Consider the following 21,680-nt stretch of genomic DNA (forward strand, 5'->3'; position numbering starts at 1 on the left):
TATAACATGAAATGTTATAACGAGGTGTAAAAGAAACCATGACCAAGGGTCTTATACTACTACTCATACTACAACTACTACTATTAATGATTATGGTAATGATGATGATGATGATGATGATGATGATACTTCATGCCATTGAGATAAATCTACCTTAGACCTTTAGCAAAAAGGCCAAGTTGTCAACCTGGTAGATCTTTGGATCAAAAGTAATTTTTTTTTATACAAATGCAACAGACAAGTTGTCCATAAGAAATAACAAGGCGATTCAAAAATCTTGTTTCTTAATTAATTTAGTTGAAGAACAAGGAATCTGATGGTTATCAGCTCAAGCAGTTCAATTTTCCATCAGGTATGCCCTTAGTTTTTCATCCCAGGCGATTCATCTCTACATCAGGTCAATTGTAATCTCCATGGACATGAACTCTCAGATTTCAACCTCAGTCAGTGTACACAACTTTGGGGTAACCATGGGCATAACCAGAATGTCCTTTTTGCCTGCAACTGCAAATCTAACATGGTCATGCCTGTTTCTCCTGTACAATATCAGGAGAACTTATTTGTTTTTGTCCACACAGATACTCAGGTGCTTGTTCAAATCGCTCGTCATTAAGAGTGCACTACTAGAGCTCAGTCCCGGCAGGTCGGCCTCTGAAAGACATTTGATTGCTGCAAATGATTCAGAGTGCTGATTTGTTTGTAACCCCCCTGGGTTCTCCCACTGCTTCACTAGCTTCCTGTACCTGCCTGCGTCAGATTCAAAACACTAATGTTTGCCTACAAAGGCAAAAATGGGCCAGCACCCCTCTAATTCAATGTACTTATCTCACTACACATTGCACTATGCTCCCTCTAATCCCCAAACACTTCTCTATTTGTCCCACCATCTCTCTGGGTTCAAGGACGACATTCTTTCCAACTGTCCTCTGTTCTGGCACCGAGGTGGTGAAATGAACTTCCACCTGACTTCCCGACATGCTGAATCTCTAGCAGTCTTCAAACAATGTCTAAAGACCTTCTAACTATTTTCTCTTCCAACAGAGTTTTATAAAGTGTCCTAATGAACCAGAATGTATTAATGGATGAAGACGTTGAAGCACTTTGTAAGTTGCTCTGGATAAGGGGGAATCACCCAAATGTCATAAATATAAATGCATTGATTCATAATACTACCATTCAGTGCCATTTAGAAGAGGATCAAACATCATCTCTAGGCTTCTTCCTCATGCTGTCTCAGGGAAATTTTCATGGCCACTGTTTTAAAATGTCTTCTTTTCAGAATAAATAAATATAACCTGTTCATTGGTTTCTTGCTAGTAGATAATGTACGGATAGAATGGTGCAGAGAGTTAATTTCAAATGAAGTGTGTTGCATTGACTTGTGATAAATTGGTAGGCAATCATTATGGCACAGCAGTTTAGCCAATGAAGATTTTTAGATTTTCTGTTTGCTTGATTATTTATTAATAAATGCTCTACTGTGGCCTGAGTGATGCCCTCTGCAGATGGAGATAGGGATAGCATGTAAGAAGATCTCAATAGAAGGAAAGGGGTAGATGTATTTGTGTGTGTGTGTGTGTGTGTGTGTGTGTGTGTGTGTGTGTGTGTGTGTGTGTGTGTGTATATATACGTTTATGTGAAAGAGAGAGAGTGAATGGGAGAGGGAGGGGAGAGAGAGGCCCAGGGGGATGGGGGGGGCCTTGTGGAAATCAACATGACACACAAGTAGCACATTGCGGACGCTGCATCAGAGAAGAGAAGACACAAAAAACAACGAGCCGACTGGAACCAGACCCTGTGAATCCACAGCAGCAGGCTTGTTTATGCTGGAGCCACACATATGAGTATTTATGAGCGTGCATCAGGACAAAGTGTCTATCGTTTGAGAAAGGTGACCTCGGAGCAGTGGTTAATGAGTGCATTTGAGAAGGATGAGTTTTGACCCTGTGCAGGTCATGAAGGGCCAGGACCCCATGTCCCTTAACCCCTCATCAGGCTCGAATGGTGACAGCAAAGCCCCCTGGGATGAAAATGAGGACTTCTGTGATAGTGTGGGTTCTACTAAAAAGCCCAAAACTGTAAGTCTGTGTTTCTTTTGTAAGATCTTTTGACTAACTTCATCCCCACAGTAAGCTTTATTAATCTTTGCTTGACTTTACTTTTTAAGGCAACTATATAGAGTTGTTAAATTGTTGCCCTGTTACATGTTTACATTGCACAAGTGTTTCACAGGGCACCTCTCTCTCTCCCTCAAGTCTATTTTTATCTCTCTTTCAGCACCAATAGTAAGTGGATTAGCACTTCAATTTCCATCCATTGTTACAGAGTTCGATACTCCGAATGCATGTGAGTGTATAGCCTTGAAAGTCCTATGCATGATAGAGGATCTTTTTATATACTGGATAAAAAACAGGCTTGTGGTTACTTAAAGCTGCTTGTGAGAAACGTGATAAACGAGTGAAGGGACAGACAGACACCTTGACAGATGGGGAGGGCATGAAAGAATAAGAGATATAGAGAGAATGAACGAGAGCGAGAGAGAGAGAGAGAGTGATTGAGAGAGGGCTGTTAAGTAATGGAGCTAAAAGTGGAGGGATAATTCCATCTGAGCTGCAGCAGGTGCAGGTCACGTCACGTGGGCTATTCCTGATATCAGGCACACAAATGCTGCCATCAGGGCAGTAAGGGATATCACTATACAAATAAGAACATCCTGTAAAACGGTGAGAATGCTGACAAAGAACAGAGTGTAGGATAGTGTGACTTGATATAAAGTAAATATCATATAGTGCTATAATGCATATAAACTCAGGTGCCCACCTTATTAGATACTTTGTGTAGACACTGATTTTAAAAAGGTGGTACATTTACAGCTTCTAATTATCTTTTGTCATGAAAGGCTTGTCAGTATGTCCAATAGACACCATCTATTAGCTATTGAGTCAGATCTTTCTGTTCCATCAGATATTTTTAATGACGTTTCAATCCTATGTTCTACATAGCCAAAGCCTAATGATAATACAATTGAGATTTATTATAAATGTAAAAAACCCCAAAACATAAAACTGTTTAGTCTTCCTGGCATAAGATTTATATCTTACATTAATGGAAGGGTTCTTTAGTGTCAGAGATTTGTTTTAACTTGCTATAATATACCAGATATTAAGAATTTTTTCAAGGACATTCTACAGTTTTTATTATAAGAATGTTATATTAATTATAATTATAAATTATAAATGTATGAAAGACAACATTTTCAGACATCTGACTCTTTGTCAGAGTTAATATGAGTATAATAAGTTTTAGGATACAGTCATGTTACATGCTACATTATAGCATCTTGGAATTATATTTCTGTAAATGATTGGAAAAACAGACAGACATTTTGAAACTATCAGGACTCAAACTCGCCTGCATGTTGAGCTCGTGCAGCTTTTTCCTGAGTTTGGTCATCCTGCATAATCTGTACTATTTTCATCTCTGTTTCAATCTTTTCTGGGTTTAAGTTAAGATCTAAGATATACCTTTATTCGTCCCACAGTGGGGAAATTGGATCAAATAAAGTTAATAGCTTTAGCCATCACCACTCCCTTCTGCCAGTGATGGTGTATGTGTAGAGATAATATTAAACCCCATCACACACATTATATGCTGTTTTCTATATGTTCTGTAATACTGATATTGAAAGAGCTGTATATTACTAACTCCGAGTACATTTCAATTTGGATTTTTCCAAAAACTTTCTCCAGTTTTGATGTTGATTTTTAATCTTGTCCCCAGTTTTGGACTTGATATATTGGGCATCCCAAAAGACTCCATACTTAAGGGAACTGGCCACATTTAGCAGAATGTATGTTCTACATTGCCAACTGTTAGTAAAGACATACAGAGAGCCAACAATGCCATACAAGTTTGAGATGGACTAGCCAGGTATCTTGTTAAAGTGTACTGTAAGCTTGATACAGCTTCCTAATCCAGCCATAAGAATGATATTTACTGTGTGTATGTACACACACACACACACACACACACACACACACACACACACACACACACACACACACACAAATCACAGGTGGCATGCTATGCTATATACCTAAAATATCTAGAATGGAAAGTCAGCATTAAGGCACAGAGGGTAAAGATTTACAACATTGGAGATGACATGCTATGTTATGTACTTCATATGTTTACATTGGAAAGGCACAGAGGGTGATATATATATATATATATATATGGAAATAAATCATATTACCAAATCTTTATACTCATATAAAAATCTATCTACTAATTATATAGTATAGAGACAGGACATCCTGTCTTGTTCAGATTATAGAAGGTTTGTCTATTATTAATTGTAGAAGATTTTATAAAGTTTTTATAAAGTGTTTAATTATATTATATTATGGAATACTTACCTATGCCAAACTTATTGATTTTTTCTTTTACTTTTCATATATATTTGCCCAATAAAGCTAAAAAGCAAAGTGTATTAAACGTACGCTATAACTATTCCAATCTGCTATATAAAGACAATGATTATTTATGATATGTGTTTATATAAAGAATAACCCAACATTCTCATGGGCTTTTAACACCTCCTTTTGTCCTGGTATCTATAGCTTTAACTTTCGCCCGTTTGTAATTTAAGCTTCTCCATTGAAAGGGCAAAGAGTTTTTAATAAGTTGAAGAATATTGTCACACACTAGACAAACATTATTAGACCCATATTAAATACTACCACAGGACCACTCTAATATCACCATAGTATGATTGCAATTTAACTCACCCTCTGTGCCTTAATGCTGACTTTCTATTCTAAATGTAAAGGGTATATAACAAAGCATGTCATCTTTAATGGTGTAAATCTGTGTTAGCAATTTGTAAACATCTGGTAATATCATATTATTACAATTCATTAGTTCACTGAATGTTCCCTCCGTTGAAAATTTTCTAGATTTATGATCTGACTGGTTCTGGATCCTGTCTCTTTGTCTCTGTATAGTGTGTATTTATTACACGTACTTCATAGAGACTGACTTGAAATGTGCTTTTATAAAGGGACCAGTGAGACGAGCCAGGAAGGTGGAGGGAGGCATTTTCTTTGTAAGTATACTCAAATTGGAGTAAACATTAATAATGTCGTTATTCTTTCATTAACTTTGCATTGAATGCATGGTAAATCTTTTCACTAACAATAAACATGTTTTTATAAGACAAAATGGATGTGTAAATCTGTTCTTTTTCCCAACTCTGGGACATTTATTTGTCATATCATATTTGCTATTAATATAGACTACCAAGTAAAATTTATCCTCAGTGTTCTAAAGATGGAATGCTAAGGAAGTGGCATTGTAAGCATACAGTGATGTTATTGGGTTCAATCCAAGAATTACTCACAGTAAGATCTAAAAGATGACCAGACTGTATACTCAAGGGCAAATCTTTGATAAGAAAACAGAGAACAAGCAGTAGTTGTGCTCCAAAGACAAGGATACAGGATACAAGAAACTGGAAAGACGAAGAGTAATCTGAAGAGTAAATATAAAATGTTTTCTGACACAGTGCTTTGTGGTTTCTCAAAAAGCTGACAAGATGTAATCTGTTTTTTTGATCATTCATTTAAACAAAAAAAAAAAAGAGGATGATGAGGGTACAGTTGTGTTCTTTAATGAATAAAAATAAATATTGGAAAAGTGCTATAGCATAAAAAAGAAGAAAACACATAGCATTGTTTCAAGCATTGGTCTAAGGCAACACACATTTAAATTTGATATATATATATATATATATATATATATATATATATATATATATATATATATATATATATATAAAAATGATATATATAATATATATAAATGATATTAAAAATGCTTTATATAAATGTGAAAGACATAGATGGCAAGACCCTTGACTGAAATAACTTTTTAAATAAATAATTCTCAGTGTCTGCTCTACCGTCAATCAGATTATCATGGTCTTGTCTTACAAATAAGATTTCAAAGTTAATCTTTGGTCAGCATATTCACGCTGGCCTTTTAAATGCCACCCTTTTGGCAGTGTGCTATATGGTATATTAATGCCTTTCCGCTAAAACCAACCAAACTTCTCTAAGACTCCATGCCCACAGTATCTACAACCCCTTGAATTAAAGAGATATGCCATTATTAATTGAACAGTCTCTTGACCCTGCCATGAACCCAGCAGTCCTCCTCAGAGTAAGTGATACAGGATACTGCGTCACAAATGGCACACTGGTCTCCTGTTTCTTTGATATGTTCCTGAGGGAAGGAGCTGCAGTTTTTCACCCTGTCACATTCCCTGTGATGCTATTTGGTCTGTTCACATTTCACATCCCTGGCAACCCACCGACGCTGGATGTTATGAGGCTCATGTTCTGCTAGGTCACATAGCAGAATCCCTTTCCCTAAGTTAACTGGTCAACCTTCTGTTTTGGTCCACATGGCATGTTGAATGTGTCTGCAGTCTTCAGTGGCGTGACTCACTGCATGTGTGCTTGTGTACATTATGTATTGCTGTCGCTATTTACACCACCCCACCCCACCCCATCCCACCACACACAACTCCAGTCGTCAGCACAACATTGACAGGGAAAATGTACAGGTTTGTAAGTGAGATCGTTGGAAATAAGCTCCATACATTGATTTCAACATGAGCCCTCCAAGGTGAGGTAAACTTCAATTTAGAGTCAGTAGTGCTCGCAATAAGAACAACTATGATACCATGACCATGTGTGTCGCACAGTCAGTTCAAAAATACTGAATGTCACTTAAGACAAAGTCGTCCAACTTGTCCTTTCATTTGACCTCAATTAGTTAATACATCACATAATGCTTTGCTCATCACCGTCTCCTGATCATCTGAACTTTTAAAACATAAGCAGCTTACACTGTGTATTTTAAACAACCAAATTTTAAACCACCTTGTTTGGTGGCTCTGCTCTAATTGTTTTATATGAGATTATAATCTTTTATATAAGAGCTTTCACTACCACACAAAACCATATATTCATTAAAAACTGTGGATAAAGTTATCTGTTCACTTAGAACTCTTGAAAACTTTTATGGTTTTTGAGAGACACATGCAGGTTCTTTTTGTATCTAGTCAACAAACTAGGTAACATAACGGTATGAAGATTTACTTTAACCAAATATATAAATGTACAGATGTTTCACTTTATTTTTGTAGAAAAATCCTTACTTAGCATGAATACCAGCTTTACACACTCTTGGAATTTCTTTCTGACCTTCATCCAAGAGTAGCTCAATAGCATTTAGGTGCCGTAACTGGGCAGGCCATTCCATGATAGATAACACTCCAGCCCACTTTTTGCTCTCTAAATAATGTTCACAGTGATGTATGTATGGTTACATATGTACTTTGGGTCATTTTTTTGTTGTATGGTGTAGTTCCAATTAGCCGCAGTCCAAACAGAATTGCATTGAAGTATGGAATGGCAGCCATGTTGGATGAATTTTCCTTTCACCCAGAATAAGTCTCCAAACTTACCTGCAACAAAACAAACCATTAAACTTTCACCTCCTTGTTTGACTGTGGGTGTGAGACAGTCTGCTAAAATCTCTCCTGTTCTTCCTCTTATGTAAGTTTCTCTGGTAAGACCAGAATGTCACATTTGGACCATCTGTCCACAGAAATTTTTTCTAGGCATTCACTGTCCAATTTTTATATGTTTTCAACCCTTCGATAGTCTCTTTATTTACAACTTTAATGGGAAGAAAAAGTATTTATTTGTATTACTAAATGTAATACTTAGTGCTGTTTATTGTAATACATTGAAAATATCACACTCTTCATTCCTCATTCAGCCAAAGCCAGAAAACGCTGTAACGATAGCCGTGTCCTCTCGGGTGCTGTTCCGCACAGATAAAGAGCAGAAGGTATATGAAGAGAAAGGAGTAGAGGAGTACCTCAAGTACCAGGTGGAACACGAGGAGGAGCCTTTAGCTCCTGGACCAGCATTTCCATTTGTTAAGGTAACAGACAAAGACACCTACATACTCTTTTTACTGTATATAAACTATTCATTTGCAATCAATTCCTTACAGGACCGCATCTGTCAGGGTTGGGCAGTATTTTTTGAGCTATTTTTTGAGTTGCTCAGTAGCTCCTGGTTCCATAATCTCAAATGACTGTATAAGACTGTAGAAAGAACATTACTCACAATCACAGACTCCAGTGCTCATGTTAGTTTTCATTCTCCAGTGTTCTGTATTGTTGAAAGATTTATGATCACACTCTTGATGTCACCCAAATGAGGATGGGTTCCCCTTTTGAGTCTGGTTCCTCTAAGGTTTCTTCCTCATAACATCTAAGGGAGTTTTTCCTTGCCACAGTCGCCACGGCTGCTCATCAGGGATAAATACAATGCTATAAAAATAAACTTGACTTGACGACTATTTAGGATACATGTATTTACATTTGTTATTCAAAACATAAAATAGGATTTGTCATTTGTATTTGATAGGGTTGATTAAAATTGCTTCATATTTTGTATCGAAAGTGTTTTTAGTGTATTTAGTGTTTTATATTTTTGTAGTTTTAAAATACTGTAAAATACTTTGTCTACATGATGACCATAAAAATACTCTGAACAGAGTAAAACAGGAATTTTTCAGTTTTATGAGAAAATGTTATATATAAGTTTAAACCTTGTATGTGGTTATATTTATTATAAAATGAAAACTTTAGTGCATAAAATACAGTATTTCACTGCATGCTGTACTGTGGCATCATTCTGTGTGTGACAAATTTTAACATTTTAAATGTTATGTTATGACTTAATGAGGACAAAATACTTTTTAAACCCCTCTTTAACCAGAACACTCTCATTCTCATAACACTTGATTTCTTATTCTTTTCCATATATTTACTGAATAATTTAAAAGTTTCTATTAAAACAATGACTAAAAAAGCAGGTTTAAGAAGTGATCAACTGTACATGTGTCTGTATTTAGAAATTGTGTGTTATAGACCGATAGGACCTCAACCTATTTAATTTATTTTTCTTTTTCCCCAGGCCTTGGAGGCAGTAAATGCAAAGTTGCGAAAGCTGTACCCTGACAGCGAGGAGCTTTTTGACATTGTGCTGGTGACCTACAATCATGCCCATGTTGGAGTAAGACTAATTAACACCATCAACCACCACAGTGAGTGTCTTTTTTTATCTATGCTTGACCTTAATTAGCTAATTGGTAAAATTGGTTAAATTAGCTAAAAAACTGGTAACAATTCTAACCTTAGTGTTGGGTACAAAGTAAGAATAATGCTCTTTATTATTGTATTTACACAGTATATTGATTGATATCAAGATCAGTGCAATGAAAGGCAGTTTAGCTAGAAGTGCAAAATAGTGGCACTGTGCAAATTAAATGCATCTTACTGCTTGTAAGTTCAAATACTGTATGTATACAAACCAGTGGCGGCTACTGGTCTGTCAGAGAGGGGAAGCTCATTTTCGGCCTACATCATAAAATTGTCTATTTATTTAAAAGTAAATTCTGCCCTACGTTCCTTTTCAAGAAAATGGTCTGTGACCCTGTCGTACCAACTAGGAGTCTTTTCAAGTGACTTGACCAGTGTCCTCTCAATGGCCAGCAGAGCTAGGCTGCTTAAACGGCCTTGGCCCATTGTGTTTCGGGTGTAGGACTTGAGTCGCTTTAAACAGGAGAAGCTCCTTTCTACACCTGCAGATGTAGCTCCAATTGTTGCCACTAATGAGAACAGTTTGTAAAGCTGAGGCATTGCACTGTCCAACTCCATGTCTTTAAGGAACACCAAGTAATCACACAGCTTTCCCCTGTTACCCTGCAAGTCCTGATCTGAATACAGGACTTGAAGTTCTGACCTCAGTCTTCCTGAATCAAAGTGATGGCCATGAATGAAGGAATGAATGATCTAAAAAAAAAAAATTAAACTCTGTAAAACTGAAACAAGGAATGTGGTGTATAATTGTGTGAAATGTATGATGAAAATCAAGCAATTTCGCCAAGCAAATATCAAAGAAATAGGTTGCAGCAGTTTTTATTTCGACTGAACTTGAGAAATCCGCGATGGGACTGAGCGCGAATAGCTTCAGTGATTCCTTATAGTACAGAATCGCTGTCAGTCAAAAGGAGATGCAGTCTTTCGACAGACCCTCCAATCATCACGCAGAAGCTCGGAGTCCGGGCCAGCCCACTCCCCATTCACCCCCAGAGACGCTGAGCGTCCGTGGGCGGGACATAATCGCAGCGTTTATCCAATGACCGTCTAGTTTCGAAGCGCTGAAAAAAACCGTTCAAAGCAGCCCCATTGAAGTCAATGGACGCTGGGCTTCAATCGGGAAATGCACTGTGACGCTGCGGGAATGTATGAGAAGGAAATCGAGTCAGCCGACCTGCTATATGTAACTGATTCTGATTTTTAGTCAATAAAATGTTAATACAATAGTACATATTTGACCATTAATTTTGTGACATTATAAGGGAAGCCGAGCTTCCCTTGCAGTCTTAAAGAAATCGCCTCTGATACAAACAAACTAGAAGTAACAATCTGTTGGTAGTAAATATGTGCAATATCTTTTGAGCAAATAGTAATAGCAGATAGTATACAGATAGTATGATAAGCTAGGATATTGCTATGAGCTGTCAGTTATATAGAGATGAGACAGAATATACAGAATAGAAAGAAGTGCATAAAGACCTGCATAAAATACAGCATGTAATGGTACAGTGTAAAGTTCAGAAGAGTGATACTAGGGTTGTGAGCCTTTTCTATAGTAACAGCTCATTCAGAGACTTGTTGAGAATTAAATGATGGCTGCGCTGCATAATCTAAGGCTAATAAATAAATACAAAAAAATGGTGAATGTTTCAGTAAATGTTTTTTTAAGAGCTTCTAATGTTTGTGCTTTGTAACAGTCAGCGAATGTAACACTTAAGTAAATTGGACCTCAAAAGAGTGAGGGAGTTTATAGCTGGTATCATGTAAATGCTAACGAAAACTAACTTGTTTTGCAGTAGTAGTTATAGTAATTAAGTAGTTAAGAGGTTGGACCTGATGGTTATGAGTAACTTCGCTTTACATTGGGGCACATCACACCATTCTAGACCTTTAACACAGTGGTCCCCAACCCCCGGGCCTTGGACCGGCACCGGTCCGTGGGGCAATTGGTATCGGGCCGCACAGAAAGTATACATAACTTACATTATTTCTGTTTTATTTATTATCTGATTCTGAACAATGTTTTATTTTGGGAAATTACCGGATTCTCTCCGCCACATCTTTCTATGACTCACTCTTGATGCATGTAATGATACTTGCTTACCTACATCTCCTACCTTCTTGAAGGGGCTGCTCCAGCCAGTAACACATAATACATTACCGCTAAATTCAAACCCCCAAGCGAGCAAAATGAACAAAAAACAACAAAGTAGATTCATGTTTATTATTATATTTAAAAAATACCAGTTTTTATATAGTATAATTTTATTTTGTTGTGTTTATCCGCCACACCTTAAAGGCCTCTCCGAGAAAATATTGTCTGTTTTGTCTGATTTGTTCTATATATGTGTAGCACTTCTGTACTATTTACTGCTTATTACTCCAATATTGTTTTAACTGCAGCTGCTTACCCCCATCCTCACAGATAAAAACCCGCTCAGCTACAACCCTACATCCCTTTAACAAAAAAAGTGTTAAAGATGTTCTTTGTTCTTGTAATCTGTCACTGACAGAACTAATGATCTCATTCACATAATCCTTGAAATTCTTACACGCCACTTCTGAATGCTTTTCATGTTTGTTAGCAAAACACAACGAAACTCCCAGACCTCCCAGCTGCGTCATCTCATGCCGACCTTCGCTCAGTCTCAGATACACTTATAGGATGTGGTGAAATGGGAGCGACCCTTTGTGTCCTGCGTAAATAAATTGTTTAACAGCAGGACTTAAAGTGCACACTGTGTTGAGGACAAGCTTGAGAACCAGAAAAAAAAGCTGAGCAAAGAAATTCACACACATGCATTTCGGTGCGCATTAGTCGCGTTTTACATGGTTAGTCGCATGTAAATAGTGTCCATGAGAAACGTCTGAATATGATTTTTGAACATTGAACATGAACATAGAACATTGTTGGACTCTTACAAACCTTTTCCATTTATGTTTATTGTAAAATGTCAATGAAATGTAGGCAAAGCAGCAAGAAGGAAAAAAATTCACTGTGTTGTAAACATCAGCCCATGCAAAAATGACATGTTTCCTCATTCTATGTTTTCTAGGGAAAGCCATTTACTTGATTACTATGTGCTAAAAAAAAACGTACAAGTTCTATATGTAGAAGGTTAGTAAATCATGGTCAGGCTACATTATATTTATCCCAGTCACTCTTTAAATCATATCACTATAAATTTTATATTTTGAAATTATATACAGTGCAACCTCGACACTCGTGTTACGTTTTATGACCCCTCACAAGTAACAAAGAATCGCAAGGTTTTGACTCTCCTTTTGATGGTTCCTTTTTCAATGAAAATTGTACATGTACTGTACTGTAAACACAACATAAATTCTTAAATACTTGTCATAAATGTTTTATTTAACTTTATATGAATAATACAATATTTTGTATTAATAATTATTAATAATTTATTAATAATTTATTGGTATAAACTGTTTTGAAATGTTATTTCGGACTTTCGATCCACTCGCAGCTTCTCGGAAACTATCCAACTTTTTTGCGGGTTACACTTAGTCTGTTTTTTTATATTTAGACATTGATTACAGCTGATAATATAAAAATAAAATCAGATGTTAAAAATGACAATTAGCTGTATCTGGTAACATGACATAAATCCAGTTCAGAGAGAGCTTTGTAAACCGTTCCAACCAATAAGGGGTAATTGGTATGATAGCATGGTGTGTAGCGCTGCTGCCCCACAACACCAGAGTTTAGACTGCTGGGCATGTGTGTGTGTGTGTGGGTATTGGTGTGTGGAGTTTTGCATGTTTTTCCATGTTTGTCTGGGTTTCATCAGAGTTTCCTGGATTTCTCTCACTTCCCTAAAAACATAAACATATGTAGGTGGAAGTGTGTGTCTAAGTTGCTCCTGGTTGTGAGTGTACGTGGCCTATGATGGACTAGTGTTCCACAATGACTGTATTATGCCTCGTGTTCCCAGGATAGCCTTTTGGTTCACTATGACCAGCATGAAGCAGTAAACCCGTAACTGTATTCATTAAGCTGATTTTTTAAAATATAAATATGCCCTTCATGCACATTTGCATCAGTGCTACGGCTAATGTAGCATTTAGCAAACATGTAGATCTGACATAATGATGTAGGGATCAAGGCTAAACAGTTCCTGATGTTTTTCTGGGCATACGCTTTGCTGGAGGTTATATGTTCAGCTGGCCAATCAGATCTTCCCAGAGAGTCAGAGTAGAACTTCTAGCCTTTATGTTGTAAGCCAGCCACTTCCTGTTTTAGTCCCCACTGTGACAGAGCTCAAAGGGTTCTGATCGTCCTGGTGGCTAATTCACAAATCCAACAAGCAGCTTGCATAAAGGCTTTGTTTTGAACAAAACCAATACTTGCATACACACTTATCTACATCCATATAATGTCTATTTATTTTATGACAGGGCTGATAAAATAGATTTTGAAAGCCAATTATTTTTGAAGCAAACCCATGAAATAAATGACTTCCCAGTTAACAAGAGCAACATGTTTCCCTTTAATGTTTTCATCAATAAGTCGACAGATGAGATGCCCTGAATAAATTAAATATATATTTAAAACTGAAACATCAAGGAGAATGTTGGACAGACTCTCACGCTCCAGTGTTTATCTCATGGGGAAATGTGTGCTTTAAGCTTCTTCCTGTAACCCACCCTCAAAATAAATCACTCAGCTGCTGAGACAGTCTTTCTATAAATTATTATTTATAATTTTTACATTGTTAAAGATTTTGTTTTTAATAATTCTAGCAACTCGAAGACCCACTAATGTTTAAATAATTTCCTAGAACTTATTAATTGATTTATTTTTGGTTTATTTTATGTGTCACTATTCATAAAAATATTGAGCACCGTAAAAATGAATGTGTTCAATTATTTCTTAACATAAGAATTAATTATTACAAATATATAATAAAAAATATTGGGACACCCAACGTCAGCCATATGCGGTTCTTTCCCAAACTGTTACCACAGATTTGAAGGCACGTTATTGTATAGGATGTCTTTAGATGCACTAGCGTTAAACTTTCCCTTTACCAAAACCAGTTTAAGCCTGACAGTGCTCCTATACACAATGATGGCTCCATAAGACTTGCTTTACATGGTTCAAAGTGAATCTTGAATGGCCTGCTATAGAGCTCATTTGTGTTTGACAAGGTTTATTAAAAAAATTTAAATAAACAAATATATATAAGAGGCAAAATTAAAACCTTCAACACAACACACATTTAATCATGACATCCTTTCTTTATTTAAATATAAAAAAATAATAATAAACCCTGCCGAAATTTTGTCTTTTTTTATTACTAAACATTTGTTTTACTGATTCGCCAAGTCAAATCAAGCACCAAAAACTGCACATTCGGCAATTTAAACCGTCTGTGTGGAAACATAGCAAAAGTTCAGTTTGGTGTCCTGATGACTTTTAAAACACCATTATTACTTTATAACATTTACAAAAATATTTTATCTTCATGCTTTATCTTTAGTTTGCTTCACTAATAATAAATATAAATTTGCATAAAGCATCTATATTTGACCATGGCCATGTTGATTAAAATATTACAAATTTGAATTGTAAAAGTAAAAAAAGAATTGTAAGATTGAGTTGCGATTAATTGTGAGTGATATATATATATATGCAAATGAAATGCAAATGAGTAATTAGTTTATATATATATATATATATATATATATATATATATATATATATATATATATATATATATATATATATATATATATATATATATATATATATATATTTTTTTTTTTTCATTTTAAAACTAATTACTCATTTGCATTTCCTGAATTCTTTATTTATCTGCTTGTAATTTTCTACATTAAATCAAAGTGAAACTTTATACTTTAAGACTGATTTCTCTGTACCTGTTGTGTTTGCTCTGTTGGAAGCCTAATGCAGTAACGTATTTGATTTTAAACACCTGTGATTTTAAATCTAAATTGGAACATCAGCACCTTCTCTTGTTAGTGATACCGGATAATGACTTCCCCTGATGTTTGTGGACACCATGTGAAGTACTGTTGCTAAAGAGGGAACCTTCCCACAAGTATCTATTGCTCATTAAATGTAATACAGAGATCTCACTACAAATATTGCCATTTTGTTTTGATCAAAAATTATTTTCTTGAAAGGATGCTAGGCAGAAATGAAAAGTTCATATCCAGAAACTGAAAAATATGTACACGTGTCATACCTTGACAAGGCCACAACTCTAAATAGCCATCGACACACTGATTGAGAACACCTGGTTTCAATTCACACACACATACACACACACACTCTAAACTCATTCACAATGCAAAGTTTTGCAAAACAGTGTAAACAAATGGGAATGCGGAAGTCTGTAACGTTACGTGAACAGGCATACACTATACAGTACAATGCCGTGAACGGAGTTTACAGGTGGTGGTGGGGTTTGGAAATCTTAACATGGTATAGTAGCTACTAACAACTGACTATGATTTCACATGTTCTTTTCTTTTATACTTACAAATTTTTCCCAATTTGAATAATTTGAGCCATTTGTAAAGATACAAAGATAAAGATTGTTAATATAAATTTTTCATATATAAGAAATTAAGTCATTTGTTCATATAAATGGGCTCACTCCGAGTGTATTGAACGAATGCGGTAAATATTCAATCTATTTTTATTTACTTTTTCAGATCTGTTCATTGAGCGGTTCTGCATGACAGGAGGCAGTAATCCGATCGGCTACCTGAAAGCATGGCACACAAACCTGTACCTGTCTGCTGACCCAAAAAAGGTGCAGGAGGCACTGGCTGAAGGTGAGATGATCCAACGGGACCATAGACTGGTCAGAATCAGGCAATAATAAGTATATTTGGTGCAAAGTTCAATATTTTCAAAAGCATTTAGAGTCACATTAGTAATAATAAATGATTTAAATAAATATTTTAATTTAAATATTTAAATTCCAGGAGTGAAGTATATCTTACTTGTGGATAGGTACAAATTTTTTGCTTAAAAAATGACTCAAGTAAATGTAAAATACCTCCTTTTACATTTGTACTTGAATAAAACCAGAAATTTAGTATTCACATTTGAAAGTACAGTAAAATTCAATTCGATTTGATTTGATTAGAGTTTTTTTTACAATGGACATTTTCTTAAAGCAGCTTTATATTTCTACGGTGAAAGAAGGCTATTCTGGTAATATTATTCACATGAGCCTCAAAGGAAAGACTAGGGTCAATAATCACACCAAGGTGTTTGACTGCTGTGCACACTGAGACAGAAACACCATCCAGGGATGCTATATAATCATTTATTATAAATAAATAAAAAAATTTACTTTGAGCTGCATGTGGACCTAATAAAAGTACTTCTATCTTATCAGAGTTAAACTAAAGGAAGTTATTAAACATCCAGTGTCTAATGTCCTTTACAGACTCCTCAATATTTTTAAGATGATCTCTCTCATCTGGCACCCTTGCGGAACACCAAACTTCACCTCGTAGTGCGTAGAGAACACACCATTTACATCTACAAACTGATTGCAATCAGTCAAATAAGACCTAAGAAAGGAAAGAGCTGTTCCCTTTACTCCAACAACATTTAGTCTAGCAAGGAGGATATTATGATCAATGGTGTCAGAAGATGCACTAAGATCAAGCAACACAAGCAAGGAGACACATTTACCACCTTAACCAGTGCTGTCTCTGTGCTGGCCTAAATCCTGACTAATACATGTTATAAATGTTATTCCTAAATAGGTGTGAGCATATCTGCTGTGCTACAAACCTTTTCTAGAATCTTGGAGATAAAAGGAAGGATACAATATTTGTATTTTTGCGTTTTACCTCGTTTGTTGGATATAAAAAAAAAAAAAAAAAAAAACTGTGTCTAAAAAAAATTTAAGTGTTTCCAAACTATTGACTGGCACTGCGCTTAGGGACAGCATGATACACAGGCAGAGTAAATAAATTGCAGCGGTATATTTAGATCGTAATCCGAGAAGTAACCTGTCAATGATTTTGAACTGAAGCTCCACATAGCATGCTGGTCAAGGCTATCTACAGACTTTGCTAAAAAAATGCTTTGTGTATGTACTTCAGTTTTCTGGAAAAGAACTCCTATTCACATCAGTAAATGAAATTGAAATGAAAGGTCCATATTCTATTTACATATTATCTTTAGAACCAGACCTTTAATATAATTTGATCTAAAATGGTGTTAAATTAAGAGGATGAATGTTAGCCTGTAGTACTAAGTGCTGAGTGGCAGTGACATATTTGTTATCCAGTTCCCTAATGGCTGCCTTTCATTAAAGGCTTTTAAAGTGTCATAGATCGTAAAGGCTTGCACTCCGTATTGACCAGCAGCCAGCACTATTTTTACTGTCATGTTTTGTTTTTCCTCTCAGGCATTGCTGCAGCCACCATGTTTATGCCCGAGAAGCATATAGATGTGTCGGAGAAACAGCTGAGAGTGGCATTTGATGGCGATGCTGTTCTCTTCTCGGATGAGTCTGAACGAATATTTAAAGCTCATGGGCTGGACAAGTTCTTTGAGCATGAGAAGGAAAATGAGAACACGCTACTGGATCGTGTAATTAATTTAGTTGAACTGTGTTGTTCTGATTTACACTGCATACAGTATACACAATATGCAGATGTTGAGTATTTTTACCCAGTGAAATTTGCATGTGACATAACCCCAAGCAGTTATTGAGCATTTACAAACACACAAACTAACACAATCTCACAATCTTTATTGAGCTTAGTCTAGCACCAGTTTCTTAGTTTTTTAATTTGTGATGTAATACGAAGGCTGTTTCTATGCTTTTTGGCACCCTAGGTGAGATTCTAATTGTCACCCCCCCATTGCTCTGCCCTTCCAACACAACGATCCACTATCTCACCATACAAATAATTTGCAACCTTCCATAAAAAGGTGGAACACATTTAATAATCTTAAATGTAATGTTAAATCTAATATTAAACTTCAGCAGAAAAGCAGGTAAATAATTTTAATTTGTGAGGGTGAGGGCGGCAGTGGGGCAGGTGGCACCAGTGTGCTGGTTGCACCCTAGACGACGCCCAGTATGCCTAAAAAATGCTATTTAGTACAGTGACACTAATGCAGTAGTAGTGGTGAGGTATAGCAGTATTATATGCAGCTAACACCAGTGCAGTGATCTTTTCAGTAAACTAATCATTTCAATGCGTCAATATTGTAGATATTTTATAGTCCACTGCCAAGCTGCAACAATACTTTCATACCTGCACTAGATACACACACACATATTTTAGCATCACATATTCAGCTGAGCTAATAACAAACCACCATTCAGGTAATATTTATTTAGCTGGGGATAATTAATGTGCATAATAAAATATAGGCTACAGTCAGTTATTGTGTAGCTACAAAAAAATTACCATTTAAATTTTAACCCAAGAAATTACCAATAATCATATATTATACAATATACTCTATGGTATACCTATTCAATAAGGTGGCATGATTGTGAAGCACATGCAAACTTGAATAATAAACTAATTTTCTCCTTTGCACTACTTACAGGGTCCATTGAAAGGTTTCCTGGAGGTCCTGGGAAAGCTCCAGAAAAAGTTCTATGCTAAAGGCCACAGGTTAGACTGCCCCATTCGCACCTATTTGGTGACGGCTCGCAGCGCAGCCAGCTCAGGCATCCGTGCTCTAAAGACTCTCCGTGCCTGGGGACTGGAAACAGATGAGGCCCTGTTTTTAGCCGGCGCTCCCAAAGGCCCGATGCTGGAGAAAATACGACCCCACATCTACTTTGATGATCAGATGTTTCATATTGAAGGTGCTGCAGAAATGGGAACGATTGCTGCACATGTACCGTACGGCATAGCACAAAAGTACCCTCACAAAAAGAGTACCAACTCTGATAAGTAAGGGTGGGAACGGACATTTGACTTTGAGTTTTCTGCATGACTCAGTATCCCAGTGATCCAGCAGCAATATATTTACTTCTTTAACCATCCTTTAATTTTTTTTACATAAAATACCAAACTGATTAGCTGATTGGTCTACTGATGTGACCATTCACACAAAGTTAAAGGATAAAAAAAGACTAGTTTTTGAATTGCGCTTTTTGAAAATCGTTTTTGTTTTATTCGGTGATTTGTAAATAACTGGATGCAACTGGGTGAATATTCATTCAATGAAATGAAAAAAAATGCTATCATCAATTTTGATGCCCTTTTGTGTTTTTTGGACAGTGTTATGATGATGATTGTGATGTACTGTATGCTATGATAGTTTTCATTTATTATATGCTGATGACAGGGGAAGTGGTAGCTCATGGATTAGAATGTTAGACTTTAAATCAGAGAGTCGTGAGTTCAAGCATCACCAAGCCGTCACTTCTGGGCCCCTGAGCAAGGCCCTTACCAATTAACTGCTCAATGTATAAAAATTTGATAATTGTTAGTTACTCTGGATAAGGCCTTTTACCAAATGCCATTAATGTAAATATAGATGATAGTAAATAGCTAATGCAGTGTATTGTATAGTGTATATTCTAAACATTTTATACACATATTTTTCTATAACAGAAACTCTGACACTAGTTTTACATACAAGATAAAACCAGGTTTATATTAATGTTTTATTAGAATCATCCTGCATGAGCTAACCCATACAGCAGGCGAACAATGTTCAAAGAATAAAAAAAATGTGTAAAGCTTCTGTGAGGATAAAGTTCTTAAAAAGTTTATGGGAGCAGATTATTTACTGACACTGGAAACTTAAAATAAATTTATATGCAGTGATTTAGTAACACCTGATGCATTGTTTGTCGCATTAACTTAAAGAGATGGGACTGAATAATGTGCTATAGCTGCCATAATGCAAGGGATAACAGGAATAACTTGTTAACTCAAAACGGATAAAACATACAATTATTAATTTATTAATTAATAAAAAAGAAGCAAATTTACTGTGCATTCAGGCCACATCATGCCATCCAATCACTATATATAAATATAAAATATTGTGTAGTCTACAAAGTAAAGGAGGAATCAAGTGGTGAATTAGTGAACCTACTTGTATTTTGTATGAGACAGACATGTGCTAGACTTTTATAAGTGTGTTTAGGATATGATGGTATTCGTTCTGTCCTCAGTGGTAAAAATCAGATATATCAAATATGGACTGTATTATACTGCAGAACCATTTCAATCAAAAATGAAGCTGTTATGTAGCCCTAAAGGTTGCAGATAAGCTGATGTTTGCCATAAAGATGGGAGTAATAAATATGATTTAATTATTACACTTATTACATGTTTAAGAAAAAAGCATGAGTCAATCAAAACCACTCGTTTTATTTTCCGGGTCTCAAATTTGCTCTTGGAGAACATGACATTTATATCAGTATTAAAACAATGTTTTTTTTTTTTTTAAAAAAGCTTCAGCTGGAAAGAAAAAATTGTCCCATTTTACATAAAAATCTAATACAATTAAATCTTATGTAGTCAACACTATTTATATGCTAGGCATTTATATGCACTACGCTTTTCTGAATACTGCTTTCAGATCGTTCATTTTATTTTGGAATTGATAGTAATGAAAAAAGAGAAAGACAGATGCATAGGTATTTCTTATTTAGTAAATGAGTTGCGTATTAGGTTCCTAACTGTTTGCCATTCTGATTAGGTTCTCTGTGTCTACTATATACTATTATATAGAGTGATTACTGAAAGATAAAAAAAGCAGAAGATGCACCGCATTTGCTGCTATTAAACTGTAGTGCTCAATCCGAGTTCTTAAATCTGACTGGTCAGAAGGTTTTCTAAAAAATGTTTCTATAGCACAGCTCTGACAAATGCCAGCTCTCATATACAGTTACATGTTATTGTAGTAACAGCTCACTGGCAGGGACTTGTGTTGTGGGTGTGCTACATGATCTATGAAAAGAAAATGTATAATGTATAATTTGTTGAAGCATCATGGAAGATTATGTTTATTTAACAGTTATGGAAGGAGACTCCAGTGTTGAGTGTCATGTAATGGGAAATTCACTGAGCGCAGCTGCAAATATGTGAAAACTTTGATAAATGACAACACATGAACATGTAAAAAAATAAAACTTAACACAATATAACATAAACCGTGAACCCAAACCTAAGCATGAACAAATGCTTAAACACAGAAGCTATAAACACAAGTGCTAATCAAGGTGACATGGAACAGGTACTCACAGTTGGTACTTTCTAACAGTCTTCAGTCAGAGTATTTTGACATGCTGTGTATGTGTATTAGTTTTATTTTATACTTATCTGCAATCCAGAAAAAAGGGAAGGTGAGACAAAAAGCTCAAAACTGGTGGATGAGAGGTGTCGTAAATGTGATAGCAGTTTGCTGGTGTTTGGAAGCCAATGTGGT

The 21,680-nt window shown here is 35.8% G+C and overlaps 1 protein-coding gene across 3 annotated transcripts; it reads left to right on the forward strand.

The window, feature by feature from the left end:
* Window positions 1–1,702: 1,702 nt before the first annotated feature.
* On the forward strand, window positions 1,703–20,068 carry nt5c1aa (5'-nucleotidase, cytosolic IAa). Of its 3 annotated transcripts, XM_046834292.1 has the most exons (8): window positions 1,938–2,078; window positions 2,278–2,346; window positions 5,063–5,107; window positions 7,852–8,019; window positions 9,063–9,192; window positions 15,953–16,075; window positions 17,674–17,858; window positions 18,834–20,068. In XM_046834292.1, exons 2-8 carry the CDS (start codon window positions 2,341–2,343, stop codon window positions 19,188–19,190), a joined length of 1,014 nt encoding a protein of 337 aa, XP_046690248.1. In that variant the 5' UTR covers window positions 1,938–2,078; window positions 2,278–2,340; the 3' UTR covers window positions 19,191–20,068. The 3 variants fall into 3 exon arrangements, with proteins under 3 accessions (XP_046690246.1, XP_046690247.1, XP_046690248.1); XM_046834290.1 differs by lacking the exon at window positions 2,278–2,346 and having other exon boundaries at window positions 1,703–2,078; XM_046834291.1 differs by lacking the exons at window positions 2,278–2,346; window positions 5,063–5,107 and having other exon boundaries at window positions 1,703–2,078.
* Window positions 20,069–21,680: the final 1,612 nt, after the last annotated feature.

Source organism: Silurus meridionalis, chromosome 22 (genome assembly GCF_014805685.1).
Source record: "Silurus meridionalis isolate SWU-2019-XX chromosome 22, ASM1480568v1, whole genome shotgun sequence".
In the NCBI taxonomy this organism is placed as follows: Eukaryota; Metazoa; Chordata; class Actinopteri; order Siluriformes; family Siluridae; genus Silurus; species Silurus meridionalis.

Bases quoted from the DNA above. Each gene is read 5' to 3' on its own strand.
- nt5c1aa (XM_046834290.1), top strand. From the start codon at position 1,932: ATGAGTTTTGACCCTGTGCAGGTCATGAAGGGCCAGGACCCCATGTCC. The intron at 5,108-7,851 runs GTAAGTATACTC...TTCCTCATTCAG, and splicing joins TGGAGGGAGGCATTTTCTTT to CCAAAGCCAGAAAACGCTGT. The intron at 8,020-9,062 runs GTAACAGACAAA...CTTTTTCCCCAG, and splicing joins CAGCATTTCCATTTGTTAAG to GCCTTGGAGGCAGTAAATGC.